This window comes from Dermacentor albipictus, chromosome 1 (assembly GCF_038994185.2).
Source record: "Dermacentor albipictus isolate Rhodes 1998 colony chromosome 1, USDA_Dalb.pri_finalv2, whole genome shotgun sequence".
Lineage (NCBI taxonomy): Eukaryota > Metazoa > Arthropoda > Arachnida > Ixodida > Ixodidae > Dermacentor > Dermacentor albipictus.
The window spans coordinates 434,327,507-434,342,125 of NC_091821.1; the positions used below are offsets into that span (position 1 = coordinate 434,327,507).

General features: G+C 40.3%; 1 protein-coding gene across 1 annotated transcript in view; it reads left to right on the forward strand.

The window, feature by feature from the left end:
- Window positions 1-14,619, forward strand: part of LOC135908247 (uncharacterized) — a 72,845-nt gene that overhangs the window by 39,655 nt on the left and 18,571 nt on the right. The window contains exons 8-12 of the mRNA XM_065440015.2: window positions 479-526; window positions 1,091-1,190; window positions 6,883-7,043; window positions 8,872-8,975; window positions 12,567-12,669. Coding sequence (XP_065296087.1) covers window positions 479-526; window positions 1,091-1,190; window positions 6,883-7,043; window positions 8,872-8,975; window positions 12,567-12,669 — 516 coding nt within the window. The remainder of the gene's footprint in view (window positions 1-478; window positions 527-1,090; window positions 1,191-6,882; window positions 7,044-8,871; window positions 8,976-12,566; window positions 12,670-14,619) is intronic.

Consider the following 14,619-nt stretch of genomic DNA (forward strand, 5'->3'; position numbering starts at 1 on the left):
ACCACACAAATTGGCAAGCATGCAACCAGCACACAATAGTTTAGTGACTAAGGGTCAGTGCTCCACTAAGTGGCATACAACTAGTACACAATAACTCAGTGGTAGTTCAATAGCTTTCTTCACTGCGTGGTAAAAGTGGCAAAGATAAAATGGTGACCTGACAACAACATGATGATGATGACACTAACATGATAGAGAGGAAGGGTACAGCAAACCCAGAGACAAAGGAGTTTATTCACAGAAAGGCAAACAACAGCAAACACATTTCTGAGCCTTTAACTGCTGTCAAAGCAAATCATTATGCTGGGTAGTAGGCACCATTTTTTTAGGCTCGTTATACAAAATATTACAAGCCTTTTGTTACAAGCTGGTCCTGTGATGTGTCAAACATTGGAAGTGAGAATAGGTGCATACACACAATGTATGTTAAAAGTGCACCTCAGATTGTCACACATTGCTCTTTTTTCTCCTTCCACAGATTCCCAGCACATTGACGCATGCCCAGCTAGTACAAACGAAAATGAGCGTAAGTATCTGACTGTACATAGTTTGCGTGGCATACATATGTGGTTCTTATTACATGCACAAGGGCTTGCGAGCGCCCAATATAGCCATACATGTAATTAGACAAAACTAACAGAGTAGCAGCAATCTGCTCAAACACTTTATATTAGTCAAGCACATTGCTGCCATTCTTTACATTATAGCCTCTCTGTCAAAACAATGACAAAGCCACTTTTTGATTGTCGACAACCTCTCACATATATTGACTGAGAAACAAACGTCTCCGGCCTTATAGCAGCATAACAAGGAAATCCTGCATTTAGCAAATTTTAAGTGGGTGTGAGTGCCTCATGCAGATGAGTAACTGTGAAATACATTTTTTATCTGTATCTACTGCTCTCTATGTTTATGTGTACTTTATGTTTTATGACATATAATGATATATATACTCTTCTTTATGCTGCTCAGAGGCGTCAGATTTCTTGAGCTTTTTGTGCACACGATGTAATATTTCATAATTATCTATGATTAGAGCTGCTCAGAACTCTCACTTCTTGACTTTATGTTTCTTGTCCTTCAAATTCAGCCGAATGTGAAACGCCTACGGATTTGCTAGTTGTGCTGGACAGTTCAACAGATGTCATCGACAACGATGGAAAGAGGGAACTGCAAAGTGAAATTCTTGCGTGAGCAAAACTTTCTCTTTTTTTATTGCATAAGTTGATGTTCGGGAAAGCAGACAACTGCTGCATGCAATACACAGCAAGAATTAGAAACATCAATAACTACACAGTGCCTCTAGTAGCCGCGAGCTGGACACAGGTGTGGTATTTATGGAAATGCACCATTTATTGTGGGTAACTAACCACAGAAACAATCACTTTAAAAAATATGCGGAGGAAGTAGATTCCTTACGGCTAGTTAAACATTGAGCTGCATTGTTTTTTGCAGCTGAAAAACCTGTGACAAAATGCCTGTGAAGTTTGAAGCATGAATGCTTGAAGTATGAAGTATGATTGTTGTGCAGAGAACTATTCGCAAAGAAACTATGCTGTCAACTGGAAGGAAGGAACTCTGCAGTTATGCTCAACTTTCAGCTCTTTGCACCTTAAAAAAACAAAAAAAAAGCTTGTTTCCATATCGCTGTCTTCATAACACAATTATGCAATAAAACACAAAATTGGACTGTTTATATGAGCCTGCTCATGAATTGATGCATTCATTCAAGCAGTGGACAAGCTAGGGGCAAGCAATTTCGATGAATGGCTTACAAGAAAACAGCATAGGAATAAACGGAGAGAAAGTGAAGCACAAAGAAGACACACTGTGCTGTACTTTCAACGTTGAAAGTACAGCACTGTGTGTCTTCTTCATGCCCTCACTTTGCCTTCATCTACTATTGTTCCCCTGTAAACCATGAACAACCAACAAACCCAACCCAAAACCCTCATGAATGGCAATGAATCTCACTATACTAAGGTGAATATGAGTTCACTGATTCGAATGCAATGAACAACATTATTTCATTTTTCTTTTTCTGCAGCCCAACTCAGGTCAGTCATTGGTCTCATATGATCCTTAATGTTGCTTCTAGTGAGAATTTGAAACAATAAAACTCAAGGTGTGCCACGTGGTAGTGGACCGGCCAAGCTTCGCTCAATGCCTCTAACTCCTCAGCATATGGAATGCTTTTCTAGGCAACTCGCTCCCTCAGCTCTTCCCCTGTGGTCTTTTAGACATTTTGAGCCCTTGGCAGTCTGGCTTGATTAATGTCTATATATAATAGATGGTCCATATGAGGGTCATCATCATGCAGGGCTCCAGAATAATTTTGACCAGCTTGAATATGCACCCAAGGCTCAGTACACAAGTGTTTTTTTCTTTTTCATTCCACCTCCATTGGAATGTAATCGGGAGTTGAACCCATGACCTCAAGCTCTGTAGCAAAATGCCACTACTATTGAATCACATGTTCTATTCTTTTTTGCCTCAGTGGTTTTACTCATGCCCTAATAGCCTGTCCGAGAGGACTCTCACATATTTGTAATCATGTAAAAGATCGCCTGGCTATGGTTCTGTAACCATTTTCATCACAGGAAAAACTTCCAAAATTAAATAGAAGGTGCCGCTACACAAGAAGTCATGTTACTATACAAAATGCCAGCATCAAATCTGGCACGAAAGATGGTGGAGAGAGAAATAACATTTATTATTTCCAAAGGAACTAAGACCCCAGTTCGGGCATCCTCGTAGGCTCATGTAAACAAAAATTTAATAGGAAATGAGGATACATAAAGTTCCAAATAAACAAGTGCTAAGCAGATTTGCTTGTATTTACAAAGGTCACATGAGTCGACAAGTTCTTCCCCAAACAGAAGAGAAGAAAAATGATAGAACATACTTACTATGACAGCAGAAATTTTGACGCAACTGTGGTAACCATGAAATTATTGTCATAACAGCAGCAAGTCCTGCCACTAAGCCTGCAGTCGTATGTTGTTACAGCATAACAGATTTTTATGACATGACATGCATCCATGCAACAACTGTGAAAACACCGACAGATAAGCTTGTCTTTTGTAAAGAACTAAGTTGCAATGTAGAAATTGCTGTCATGCTATGGGGACCAACAGACCATGGGCCAGAGGCAATGTGGAGTCATCAGTAAAACAGAAACTCAGCATTAAAAAAAAAAAACTGCAGTTTTCAACAGCTTTGCACAGCAGCTTCTTGTTCAGTTTAATTCTTGAGCAACTGAGGTACGTGGCAAACCCAACCGGTGGCACTCTCCAGTTGCCTTACTTTAAATGACGCCATTTCTTTCACTACAGTTGTACGCAAGGTACTCAAGGCATATTTTGCTTAGACAGTCGAAAACAAGTTGTCTTGGAGTGCTCAATCATTAGCTTGAAAAAGCACTGAAAATGAGCAAGCTTTTATTTGGCAGTGCTCTTGAGCACTCCAGTGTGTTCCAGAGGCAGGTCAGCCCAATTCGCCTTTGTGTATTTTCAATTCTCTGAGTACTACACCTTATATTATAACTTCTCTTATGGTAACTACATCTTTTGCTGCACGAGTGTTTCCATTGCGATTCTAACTTTCTATACATCTTTAAAGGAGACCACTAATTGTAGCTTATATTCTCGCAGTAATTGTTTCTCTAAATTCTCTTCTATCATTGTATTAAGATATCAACATTTTTACCACGTAAAAGTCTCGCTGTTCAAGTGCAAGCATTTTTTCCACTAGACACTCATATTTTTGTCTTTCATTTGGATTCATTTTCCTCTTATACTGCTTGTTTCTAGGCATGCCCTAGTAGTGGGTATGCATGGGTATGCTTTGCAATCCATCGCAATACTAATTCGAAATGGGCCATAGGTTTGGAAGACAATGACAATATGGCACAGTCGACGTGACATTCATGGTCTCAGTTGGGCACAAGCTTTATAGAGCATAGCACTGTATTTTTTTTTATTGGAGTTCACAGAGCATACAAGTCTAAATTTTGAATTTATATGTGTGCTTCTACAGTGATGAACTATGTATAAGTTTTGTTTTTGAAAACACTAATATCAGATTTTGACTATTGCTCGATTGTAGTTCAGGTATGAATAATCGAACAAAAAGTATTTATTTTCAACTGAAATTCGCCCTTGTGTACTATGTAAATGCAAGGCACAAATAGTAGCCCCAGAAGTATGCTGGTCTTGAACAGTTCCAAGTATTTTTAAGAGCTGGTTGTGCAATTCAGGGCATTCAGGCCATATGTAGAATGCAGAATGCATTGACAGATTTTGTTATTAAATGTACAATCTGCGTCAGATAAACAAAGGATAAAAAGGAACTTTGGCAACACTTTTGTTGGCAATGCCACAGTACTGTAACTGCTGAGAGTATACCTCCTTTGCACATGTAGTGCAAGTGCGGGTTGTTTGCACAATTTCGTATGTCATCTGTGATACAAGCCAGTATGAATGCAAAAGTATGTTGTAATTGATGCAGCTGATTTTATAGACTGTATCTGTCAATGCCACTGCCTTTGAGCTATGCATATATGGGCTAGATATCTGGGAACCCAATGATACACAACATTATTTGCAGGTCACATTGTGAACAAGAATCAGTGAGGCTAAAAGCATGGAATTGGCATGCGACTGCCTGTTTACTGCCAGTACTGCCTGTTTCACAGATTATGTAATGTTTATGTAATCATGGTAGTGAGGGTTTGATACATGGTGGTTCATGACACCAGTGCCACCTATGTGACAGGGGTACACTTGATGACACAAAATCTGGCACAAGGTTACATTTGCAAGAAAGAAAAGCGAAAACTGTTGGCTCTCCCGTAATCGAGAGTGGTTGTAAGCATGAAATGGCAACCACCAAAGCAGATTGCTTGGAAACGATACTAGCCACAATCTTAACATGGACGTAGTGCATGTTCGCAATGGCACACCCATACCACACCATACTGCACCATGCCATACTGTGCATTGGTTCATATGGACACTGCCCAGCTAGAAGAAGAGAAAACTGTACGAACGCTGCACGACAGGCAACAAAAGCTGCCAGGGAGACAGATAGCGCTGCCCAGCTAGAAGAAGAATGAATTGAGTTCTGAGGTTCTACGTGCCGAAATCGCGATTTGATTATGAGGCACGCCATAGTGGGAGACTCCGGATTAATTTTGACGTGCCCCCAATGCATGGGACACCGACGCTTTTACATTTCGCCTCCATCGAATTGGGGTCATTGTGGCATTTGATCCCGCGACTCGTGCTTAGCAGACCAACACCATAACCGCTAAGCCACCATGGTCTGTAGAAGCGCCTGAAGGAGGCACCACACAGTTTGATGCCAACTCTCGGGGTGATTCAAAAACCACGCCACGGAGCTCGTAGGCCACTGGCATTCAGAACTCAGTGCCAGAAGATGACAAGGAAGTGCATAGTGCCCTGTATCTGCCTTTTGAACGTTGCCTATCAGAAATGACAAATAAAATTTCAGTACAGCTTGAGTGATACTGCTTGAGTTACAGCTTGAGTGATATTGTGAACAAACATATATTAGGAAGAACCTGGAAGCAATATTTTTGTAACTTGTTTGGGCAGTAACTAGCATATGTAATGCAGTCCTGTATAAAGGGTTGCGGGTCAGAGACTGCATTCTTTAAGTTTTGATTGCTTACCCGGATGATCTCATTTTATTCTCACAACTTGCCTGGATGACGGCTCTGGCTTTTGACTCAAGGACACTAAAAGGTTGCTCACAACAGCAGCTAAAAACATTTCGTGCTGAAAAAGATGCCACACTCACATGCTGCTTGGTGCAGTAATGCAACTATATTTATACTTATTTATCATACCCCAAAGCCTAAATAGATTTTACAAAGTGTACAGACACAGTACAGCACTGGGGGGGCAGAGCACCACTAGGCCAAGGCAGTGAAGACATTAATGTTTTAAGCAAACACCTAGAGACTCACCTTTATATCTTCTCAAGGTGCAGGTCTTTTAAGACCAGGTAATTTCACAAAGCTTTTAATTAATGTGGACTGTCTCTCACTTCCCTATGCATCTGTCATGTTAGCTCGCATGGCTTGCCTGCACCAGTTGATCTTCATTGATTTTAAAACTGATTTTAGAACAATGTTTAAAACAAGATTGATTTGAACGAACATTTAAATAAAAAGCATCTTACAATATTGATGTTAAAATATGTTATTGTACATGATTTAGGATTTATTTTGTGTTACTTTAGGAACTTTTTTCTTTCTTTGTGTTCTTGAAGTTATATGTATGTTTTAGAGTGCACTTGCATTGTGCATGTGAATGCACTGTTAGTTCTATGTTTGTAAAATATGTGTATCTAATTACTCTTTGATTAGTATATGTATTACGAATACTGTTTTACTGTTCTCAATACTATGCATTACATTACATCTACATTGTGTGTGTGTGAATGCACTGTTTTATCTACATTCATAAAATATGTGTATCTAATTACTGTTGATTATCATTACTCTTTGTATATGTTGTATAATTGGTGACTACATTTACAATTTCATTGTATGAAATTGCATTGCATGTATGTGAACTTTCTCCGCTTCAAATACTGACTGGAGTAACAGCCCTTGTCAGGCTTCATGCCTTTAGCTCGTGCTCCACTTTATTTTATATTGAAGAATAAACTTCTTCAATCAATCAATCAATCAATCAATCAATCAATCAATCAATCAATCAATCAATCAATCAATCAATCAATCAAGAAATATACTTAAGTACCGACAGTTTTCTTGAAAAAATGACTTAGAAGGATTCAGACATGTCGGCCTGAGTGCAAGTGTAAATTGCACCCCAATGCTTGTTCTTGCAGAATGATCACCAGGTCACTCAAGTTCCAGACAGGGATCAGTACCGTGAGCCTCTTTGCCAGCAAGCGCCACAGTGATGTGCTGCGTGACATCATCAAGGACAGCAGTGCTGGGGGATGCCCTGGATGTGCCGCCCTGTACTTGCGTGACCTTAGTGATATCAGTGAGTCAGTCTGAGCTGTAACAACCATACATGGCAACTTCTTTATAGAATATAGCCGTCAATTATTCAACTACTAATGTGAGTCTAGTGACCAGTATGCATCCCAGATTGCTCATCCTTATACTATATAGTCATATCTGTATGAGGGACAATTACAAAACAGTGCCTGTGTCAAAAAGACCGGAAAAGCTGCTCAGATTCTCATAAATAGAGTTTGCAAAGTGTGTGAGCTCCGTTGATGCATGCTAGAGTATCCTTAGCTAGAAAATATCAGGCACCAGAAAGCATTCACACTTTGCTGAGATGAATGGAAGGTTACAGGAGGGTTCTTAGCTGGGCTTGTTGGTTTACATACATTATACATTACCTAAGCATGGCTGTAAAGTGTGGCACAGTTTCGCATTCAGTACTGTATGTCTATATGACAGGCATGTTCTTAGGTGGACATCTTAGGTGGTCATCGTCTGCAGTTTGAGCAACTTTTGACATCTTACTTTTCACGAGCAAGTTTCTGCTTTGCAGCGTCCTGTGAATATGTTGACACAAAATTATGTAGGTGTCAATCTATGACTTGTAGAAGTAGATAACATGCCAACCTGTGAAATCCAGCAAATTTGGCTGTATGCAACATCCTTAATCAGTAATTCTTCAAAACATTTATTATCAGTATTGACAGTCTAGATTGAATTGACCCGATTTTGTTCTACATACACTGCAATCATGCTTCTTCAGTCGGCCATTGCTTATTTGCACTTTTATTTCATTTTAAACGAATTTCAAAGGACTCATCAGTAAGCATGCATGAATGCATGAATCTTGCCCCGAAGGGTAATATTATCCATACACACTTTTGGTGCCATATGTACAATAAGAAGTGAAGCAAATAAGGTTGAAATAAAAAAATTATTCTTACCCAAGCTGGACCGAAGCATAGAAATCACTCAGTCTAATGATTCCCTTTGCACATTGGTGAGGGTACGTACATGGTGTAGTGGATTTGTGCCAAGCACAAAAGGAAAATTTGTTCCTGTATCCCTGAAGCTAAATTCAACTCATCGCATGCCTTTCAGAATTCCGCAGTCTTGAGGTCAACTGGAGTATTGTATTCACAAGGTGCCATGTCATGTCACAACATATATAATGTGTAATTTAAATATAGTTTGTTGTATCAGTTAACCGTTTACAGACGAGTGTTACCTGCAGGCAACATACCAGAAACACATTTTTTTCATTCCAGGTTTTGTTATTGAGTACGAAGTTTCCAGCTAAATGTCTTTTGCCAGCCCTGAGCAACAGCAACAAGCGTCATTTGTTGGTTTAGAGCAGGAACACAGGGCAAGAAAGGAGATGTCTGATATGCGCCTCACGATTTTTTGAAAACGCAGTCAGATGAGACATATCGATGCAAGATCTCTCTCTGCAGTGCTGTCATATACACGATGTAAAGTAAGTTAAATGTACACCTACGGTTTATATCTAACGAGAGCTGTCTGTATAAATTCGAAACAAAGCCATATGTAGCCTGAGGTAAAGTCCACTTCCAGTTTTATGCATGGTGTTTCCTCCCTGTTGCTGAAAAAGTTTTCGCAAAATATTTTTCTCAATATTCTCAATGTACGTTGCTGATTTAGATAGGAAATCAGCAATTTCTCCTGGTATTATTATGTATCATCCATGGCGGCTAAAACTACTATGTTCACTTGAAGAGCCTCCTTGAAGTGTTGTTATTCATGAGCAAAAATTCAATTGGCTGCAAGAGCCAGGAAACAGAATTTGAACCTGCTCATACCTCATTTGCTATTTTTCTTTTTTTTTCCTTTTTATTAAGATGCCGTTGGCGCAGACAGTGACCAGGATGTGTTCAACATGCTCAATACTCTTGTCACCAAGCACATTTCGCTCATGGATGAACGGCCCGGTGCTGCCAGCAGGGTACGTGCACAATGGTGATGGTGGCTGAGTGTGAAATGCCTGGACCCTGTTTTTTTTTTTCAATGACTGTGGGGATGTTCTGAGCATTTGAGCATAATTAAGAGTATAACTAGAGCAAAATATTTCACAACGAAAAAACACATGCAACTGCTCCATTTCCTGTTCTATGTGCAGCTATAAGGTGCATGATTCGCCAGTGAAATATAATTGAGGTTATTATACATTTAGTTTTATGTGGCTCTCTCTGCTTCCCATCCTGCATAAGCAATATATGCACACTGTGCTGTACAATCGGCATCGCCCTTGTGCAGAGTGCGGGAATGTCGGCCACCGGGGTGCTCCGCAACCAGCCAGTGATGTCTAATGGTAGTGACTGGGCCCAAGATTAGATGCGTCGGCCGCACGTGCCCAGGCACTTCTTATCTCGAGCCCCGCAGCTACCATTAGACATCGCTGGTTGCCTCCGGAGTGGCTCCCCGTTCCTGTGCTCTACACAAGGGTGACGCCAGCTGTACACCTTTAGCATGCATTTGCTCTATAATGTCCTCTGTTTTCACGTGCATCTACAGAGCATCCACCACAGCAAGACTTGCAACACAAGAAACCATCACTGATGCTGCTTGAGCTGCGTCTCAATTAGAGTGTACTCTAGCCTCGTTAGCATGAAGCCAATATGCATCCATATGCTCTTGGAATGCAAGTACACTTTTGGGACAAGCTATTTTGGCTCATTGGTGGCTATAAGGTGCATTCATAGCTGAAACTGTGAAGAACGAAGCAGGATTGCTTCACTTCAAAGCTGGGAACTGAAAACCTAGAAATGTGACAATGTAAATTGTACAACATTTATTCTTGAGTAGTGCCCAGTTCATTACACATCCTGGGTCCTTGACTAAGAAATAGTATTGACACAAGAATTTTGTGTGCTGCTTTATTTGCCTTTTAGGTAGCCATTGATTCCATAATCACGGTATGAAGACTGAATTCCTCAAGAGCACCACAACTAATTTATTACATCACCTTTTGCATGACCAGTTCCGGACAAGTGCTAAGTGCAGTGCGGCTTTGGACATGAAGCAGGAGACCATTCGCGTCACCAAAACTGGAAGAGCCGGTTATGTGGTACCATAAACAGTCCAAGCACGCGCTAGTCAGCTCATCTCAGTGCAGTGGTTGAATACCATACAATGACTCTCTCACTGAATGCTGCCAATTTAGCCCTTCTAATTGTGCACTTCTCTTGGAAATGCAGGGAGACCCTTTCACACCCCTTGTCTTATTGCGTACTGCATGAATCAATTCGATATGTGTGTACATGTCAGTTTTATCGGATACTGCAAGACTACCAAATCAAGTTTCAGTGGTGTTAATAGTCTCTTTGTTCATATCTGAAGCCAAGCTGCACTTGGGGTACGTTTCTAACTGGTGTACCATCACAAGGTGACGCAATTAGCGATCTGCTGTGCTCTCAATAAATTCAGGCTTCATAGTGTAATTATTGGGTCATCACCTGTCCAACAATGAAATAAAAAGTAGACAAACATTTTATGTCAATAGTACTCCTCTAAACTAGGAGACATTAAAGAGGACTGTTATGTTAAGCTGGATAGGCAAATTACAATTCTGGAAATTAGAAATGTCTCTTTTACCGTAAGCGTGTTGTGTTTGTTTTGTCTTGATGAGCCAAAATAGTTTTAAAAAAAATCGCAGTTTTGCGTGAAAGGCAAAGCATCAAGTGTGTTAGCAAATTAGTGGACAGCTATACGAAGTAAGAATAATAGTTTTATTGGCCATATAAACTTGTAAACATAGACATGCTAACTAAATTAACAAGCATGGTGTCATGGACGCACAAGCAAACATGAACACATCTCACTCGATGACGTCGGAAACTCACTGTCAAAACGCTAGAGTGAGGAAGTGTGGCAGCAGCAACTAGCGCATTGACCATTGTGCAGTGTCTCGCATCAACACAAACTAAGCTGCAAAAAAGCGCATGACGGACTCTATCCCCATCACAGATGGCTTTCAAGATACTGTGGCCTGGGCTGGCACGCGTGGCTGCTCAAGCCACCCAGAGTAGAATGCGTCCCCATCCCTACTCTCCCTCCAGAGCCTTCAGAGCGAAGGAAGACAATGCGCTTTCTCCCCGCTTTCCGCCATCACGTGCGCAAGATTGAGCCACAATCGCTGGCTCACCCTTGCACGTTTTCACTCGCACATACAGCATACGACATGCAGCGATAATTTTATTGCCCTTGGACTTTATACGGGACCTCACAACGACGACAATGGCAAACATGTGCCTGGAGTGTCCATATAATTGCCATTGCAATAAAAAAGAAAAGCTGTAAGATGAGCTTGAAGTTCTCGTGTTAGATTGTAATATCATGAGATTTGTACAATGATTGGTTCGTACTAGCTAACAGTTTGTTGAGAAACAAAGAATACATTGTATTCTAAGGAAACCAAAGACTTGACCCAATGACTTTTGAGAACTTCTTTTTAGGCAAAAATTGCAGCACAGAAATGCTTTGTAATCTGAGATGTCATACCAATATTCTTATTTTAAGGCATGCTTCACCAGACTGAACTCACTTAATGTTGTTACTAACTAGTGCCACTTTGAAAGTGCCACCGTAATGTTGCCAAAGCACCTTGCAATTCTCAAGCCGTAGATAGGATGGAGCTGCCAACAGCTATGAAACCGATCATCATGGCTGCCATTTGACATGCGTGGCAGAGAACCTACAGCACTGACCTGTGATGAAATAGCCGGCTTGTTTTGCCAAATTAATGTGTGGTACTAAAATTTGAACTTGCTCCAATACATATACTGAATTACACACATGAGAAATCACTTGATGTATTAAACTCTACCGACTTGTTCTGCAGTGTTGATGCATAATATCACAATTTTAAATAGGCTGAACTTTCTAGCAGTGAGTGGTCAATGGAAAAAAGGCACCTAGCACTAGCTTCCTATAAACAGACAGCTCTGTAATGTATGCGCCTCTTCTCATGAGGCACGTGTAGCAAAGCTACATACTTGCAACAAACCCAGAGAAAACTATATAATTTAACTATGTAATTCATCGACAAGCAAAAGAAAAAAGAAAAGGGGAGAGCTTTGGATGGAAAACAGACAGAAGGAGCTACAGAAATATTCCATAATGTAGTAGGAAAGAAATCCTCAATTTTAGATCAGTTGTTAAAGCTCCATGTGTGACATGCAGAGGTTATAGATTGATATGCAACTGGCAGGAAGCTCTCTGCTCTCCTGCTTTTTTTTCATTTTCCTTTTAAACATGAACATGCTGGCAAATATAAACACTATCTACATCTTTTTGAACAATGTAATTCAAAATAAGTATGTTAATTTCTGTCACACTTCTTTCTGTCAATGCCTGTTGGCTTTATAGGTATGTGTTACTTGCCTAAACGTTGAATCTATCATATTTCTCTACCTTTCTCATGCAAAGCCATTTTAAATACAAGTGATAACTGATGGCTAATCAAATTGAGAAAAGTGTAAACATGGTAATTAGTCACATGACACTCAATTGTCATCTCCCGATTACTGGACTTCAGGTGGTGCTGTACCTGAACCTGAGGAAGAAGGCAGCAGGTGGATTACATTCCAATGGGCGCCAGGTCGAAGAGGCTCTCAACAAGTTCCGGGTGGCACATCCAGGTACGACACTCTTACACAGCATGGAACCATGCTGGGGAGCGTGGGACCAAGCTGGGGAGTGTGGAACAGGAGAGCATAGAACTATATATACTTTTTTTTTACTCGGTAACATTGTTTCGTTCAAGAATGTGAAAGTCCTACTGCACAATTCTTTATCTATGATGCATCTGAAATACTCTTGATCCCCAATTTCTTGCACTTGAATGCTACATTGTCTCCTGGTTTCTCTCGACTCAGAATGTGTCATCACATAACTGAAAACGAAAGGTACCATTAAGAGGTTTCCTTGCATAAGGGAAAAAGAAATGTGGCTCCTTGACACCCCAAATCCGTGTGATATATAGCATTTGTGCATTCCCACCTCTCTTTTGTTCAATGTATTTCTCCTGTCACCTCCGACTCCCTTCTTCTTCCTCTTTACTGTCATTCATTCATTCATTCATTCATTCATTCATTCATTCATTCATTCATTCATTCATTCATTCATTCATTCATTCATTCATTTTACTCACCACATAGGACCTTTCTCTGTCTTCCTTCTAGTGAAATTGCTCTGTCAGTTGTTCCTGATTTACTAAAAGAGTCATAGACACCATGAACACTTCTTGGTGTGTTCTTGACGAAGTACTCTGCTAATAATTTCATGAATGCACTTACTTATTCCAGTCGCTTTTTACTGCTGGTTCTTCAAATTCCAGCTTATAATTTCATAATTTGTTTTCATCACGTGCCTCCTGCACAAAAAAATACACATACAGGAAAGCTTAGCATATGCATGGTACTGTTTGTTCTCGATGATGACCTGCCCTTGTGCTCCTCCACGATAGGAATTGTGCACCATACCAGCTTTGAGGTAACTTCGAGGCAGTCTGATCGAGTATATGATTTAGCTAGTTTTATTGCGGCTTTTACGATGGCTGCACCACATTTACTCATACTATCGGCATACCAGCCTACCCTTTTGGGAAAATTACTGCCCCTTTGTTTTATGAGGTGCAAGTGTAAATAAATGAACATAAAGTAAGGCCCAGTGGTTATTTAGATACGCCTTTAACTTCGGGCTGTGGTGATGCTTTGAAGTTGCGTGACTTTGTTCTCTCAGCTGTTATAAAGCATTTATATATCCAACGAAGTGGCACAGTTACTAAAATTGCTATATACTTATTTCTATTTTTCTGTGCACATTTCCTCGCACAATGAACTAAATCATTACCGTGATGCTCATTTTGTGTCAACAACTGTAGCAGTGACATCTGTAGTCTCCTATGAGTAAGTCTCGAACAATTATCTCCCAAGTCTGCTTATATAAGAGTAGCAAAGTTTTATTGAGATGGAAGCCTTGCAGCAACCTCAAGTTCTTTTGTTTTCCATTCCGATTCATTCTTGTCAACTTCTTTGAAAGTGTTGTGTTTGTTTTGTCATAAGAATGCACTTCAATCAATATATTGGGTAAAGTGCAGCACAGTTATCCGACCATAACAAGTACTTCAGAGGCCACACAGAGGTGATAATTGTTCTGTTCATCACTGAAGGAAATGTTTCCGCCTTATTCCAATACTGCAAGTTTGTGTTGAGGGACTGGAGCTGCTGCACAGACAACTTATTCAAAAATTTGTGGTGCACGAATGCTACTGTTAAAGAAACTTGGCTTCTGTTCACACAACTTAATCTCTTACACAAAAGGCATTTGCAAATGGTCATTGCCGCGGTGGCCATCTCATTATTGCTCTAACCACTATCATGGAACGGCAACTGCACGAACATCAGCTTATGAGCAAGCACTATTATGTGAAAATAGTTATGGAATACATCAAACTTGTTCCTGTGACACCGGTAAACTGCAAGAAAAAGGTGAACAAGCAATACAACTTTTTAATGGCATGATGGCACATGCACCCTGCCCTAGCGGATTAGTCACAAAACATTTTGAAGGGGTCGCGCACACGACCT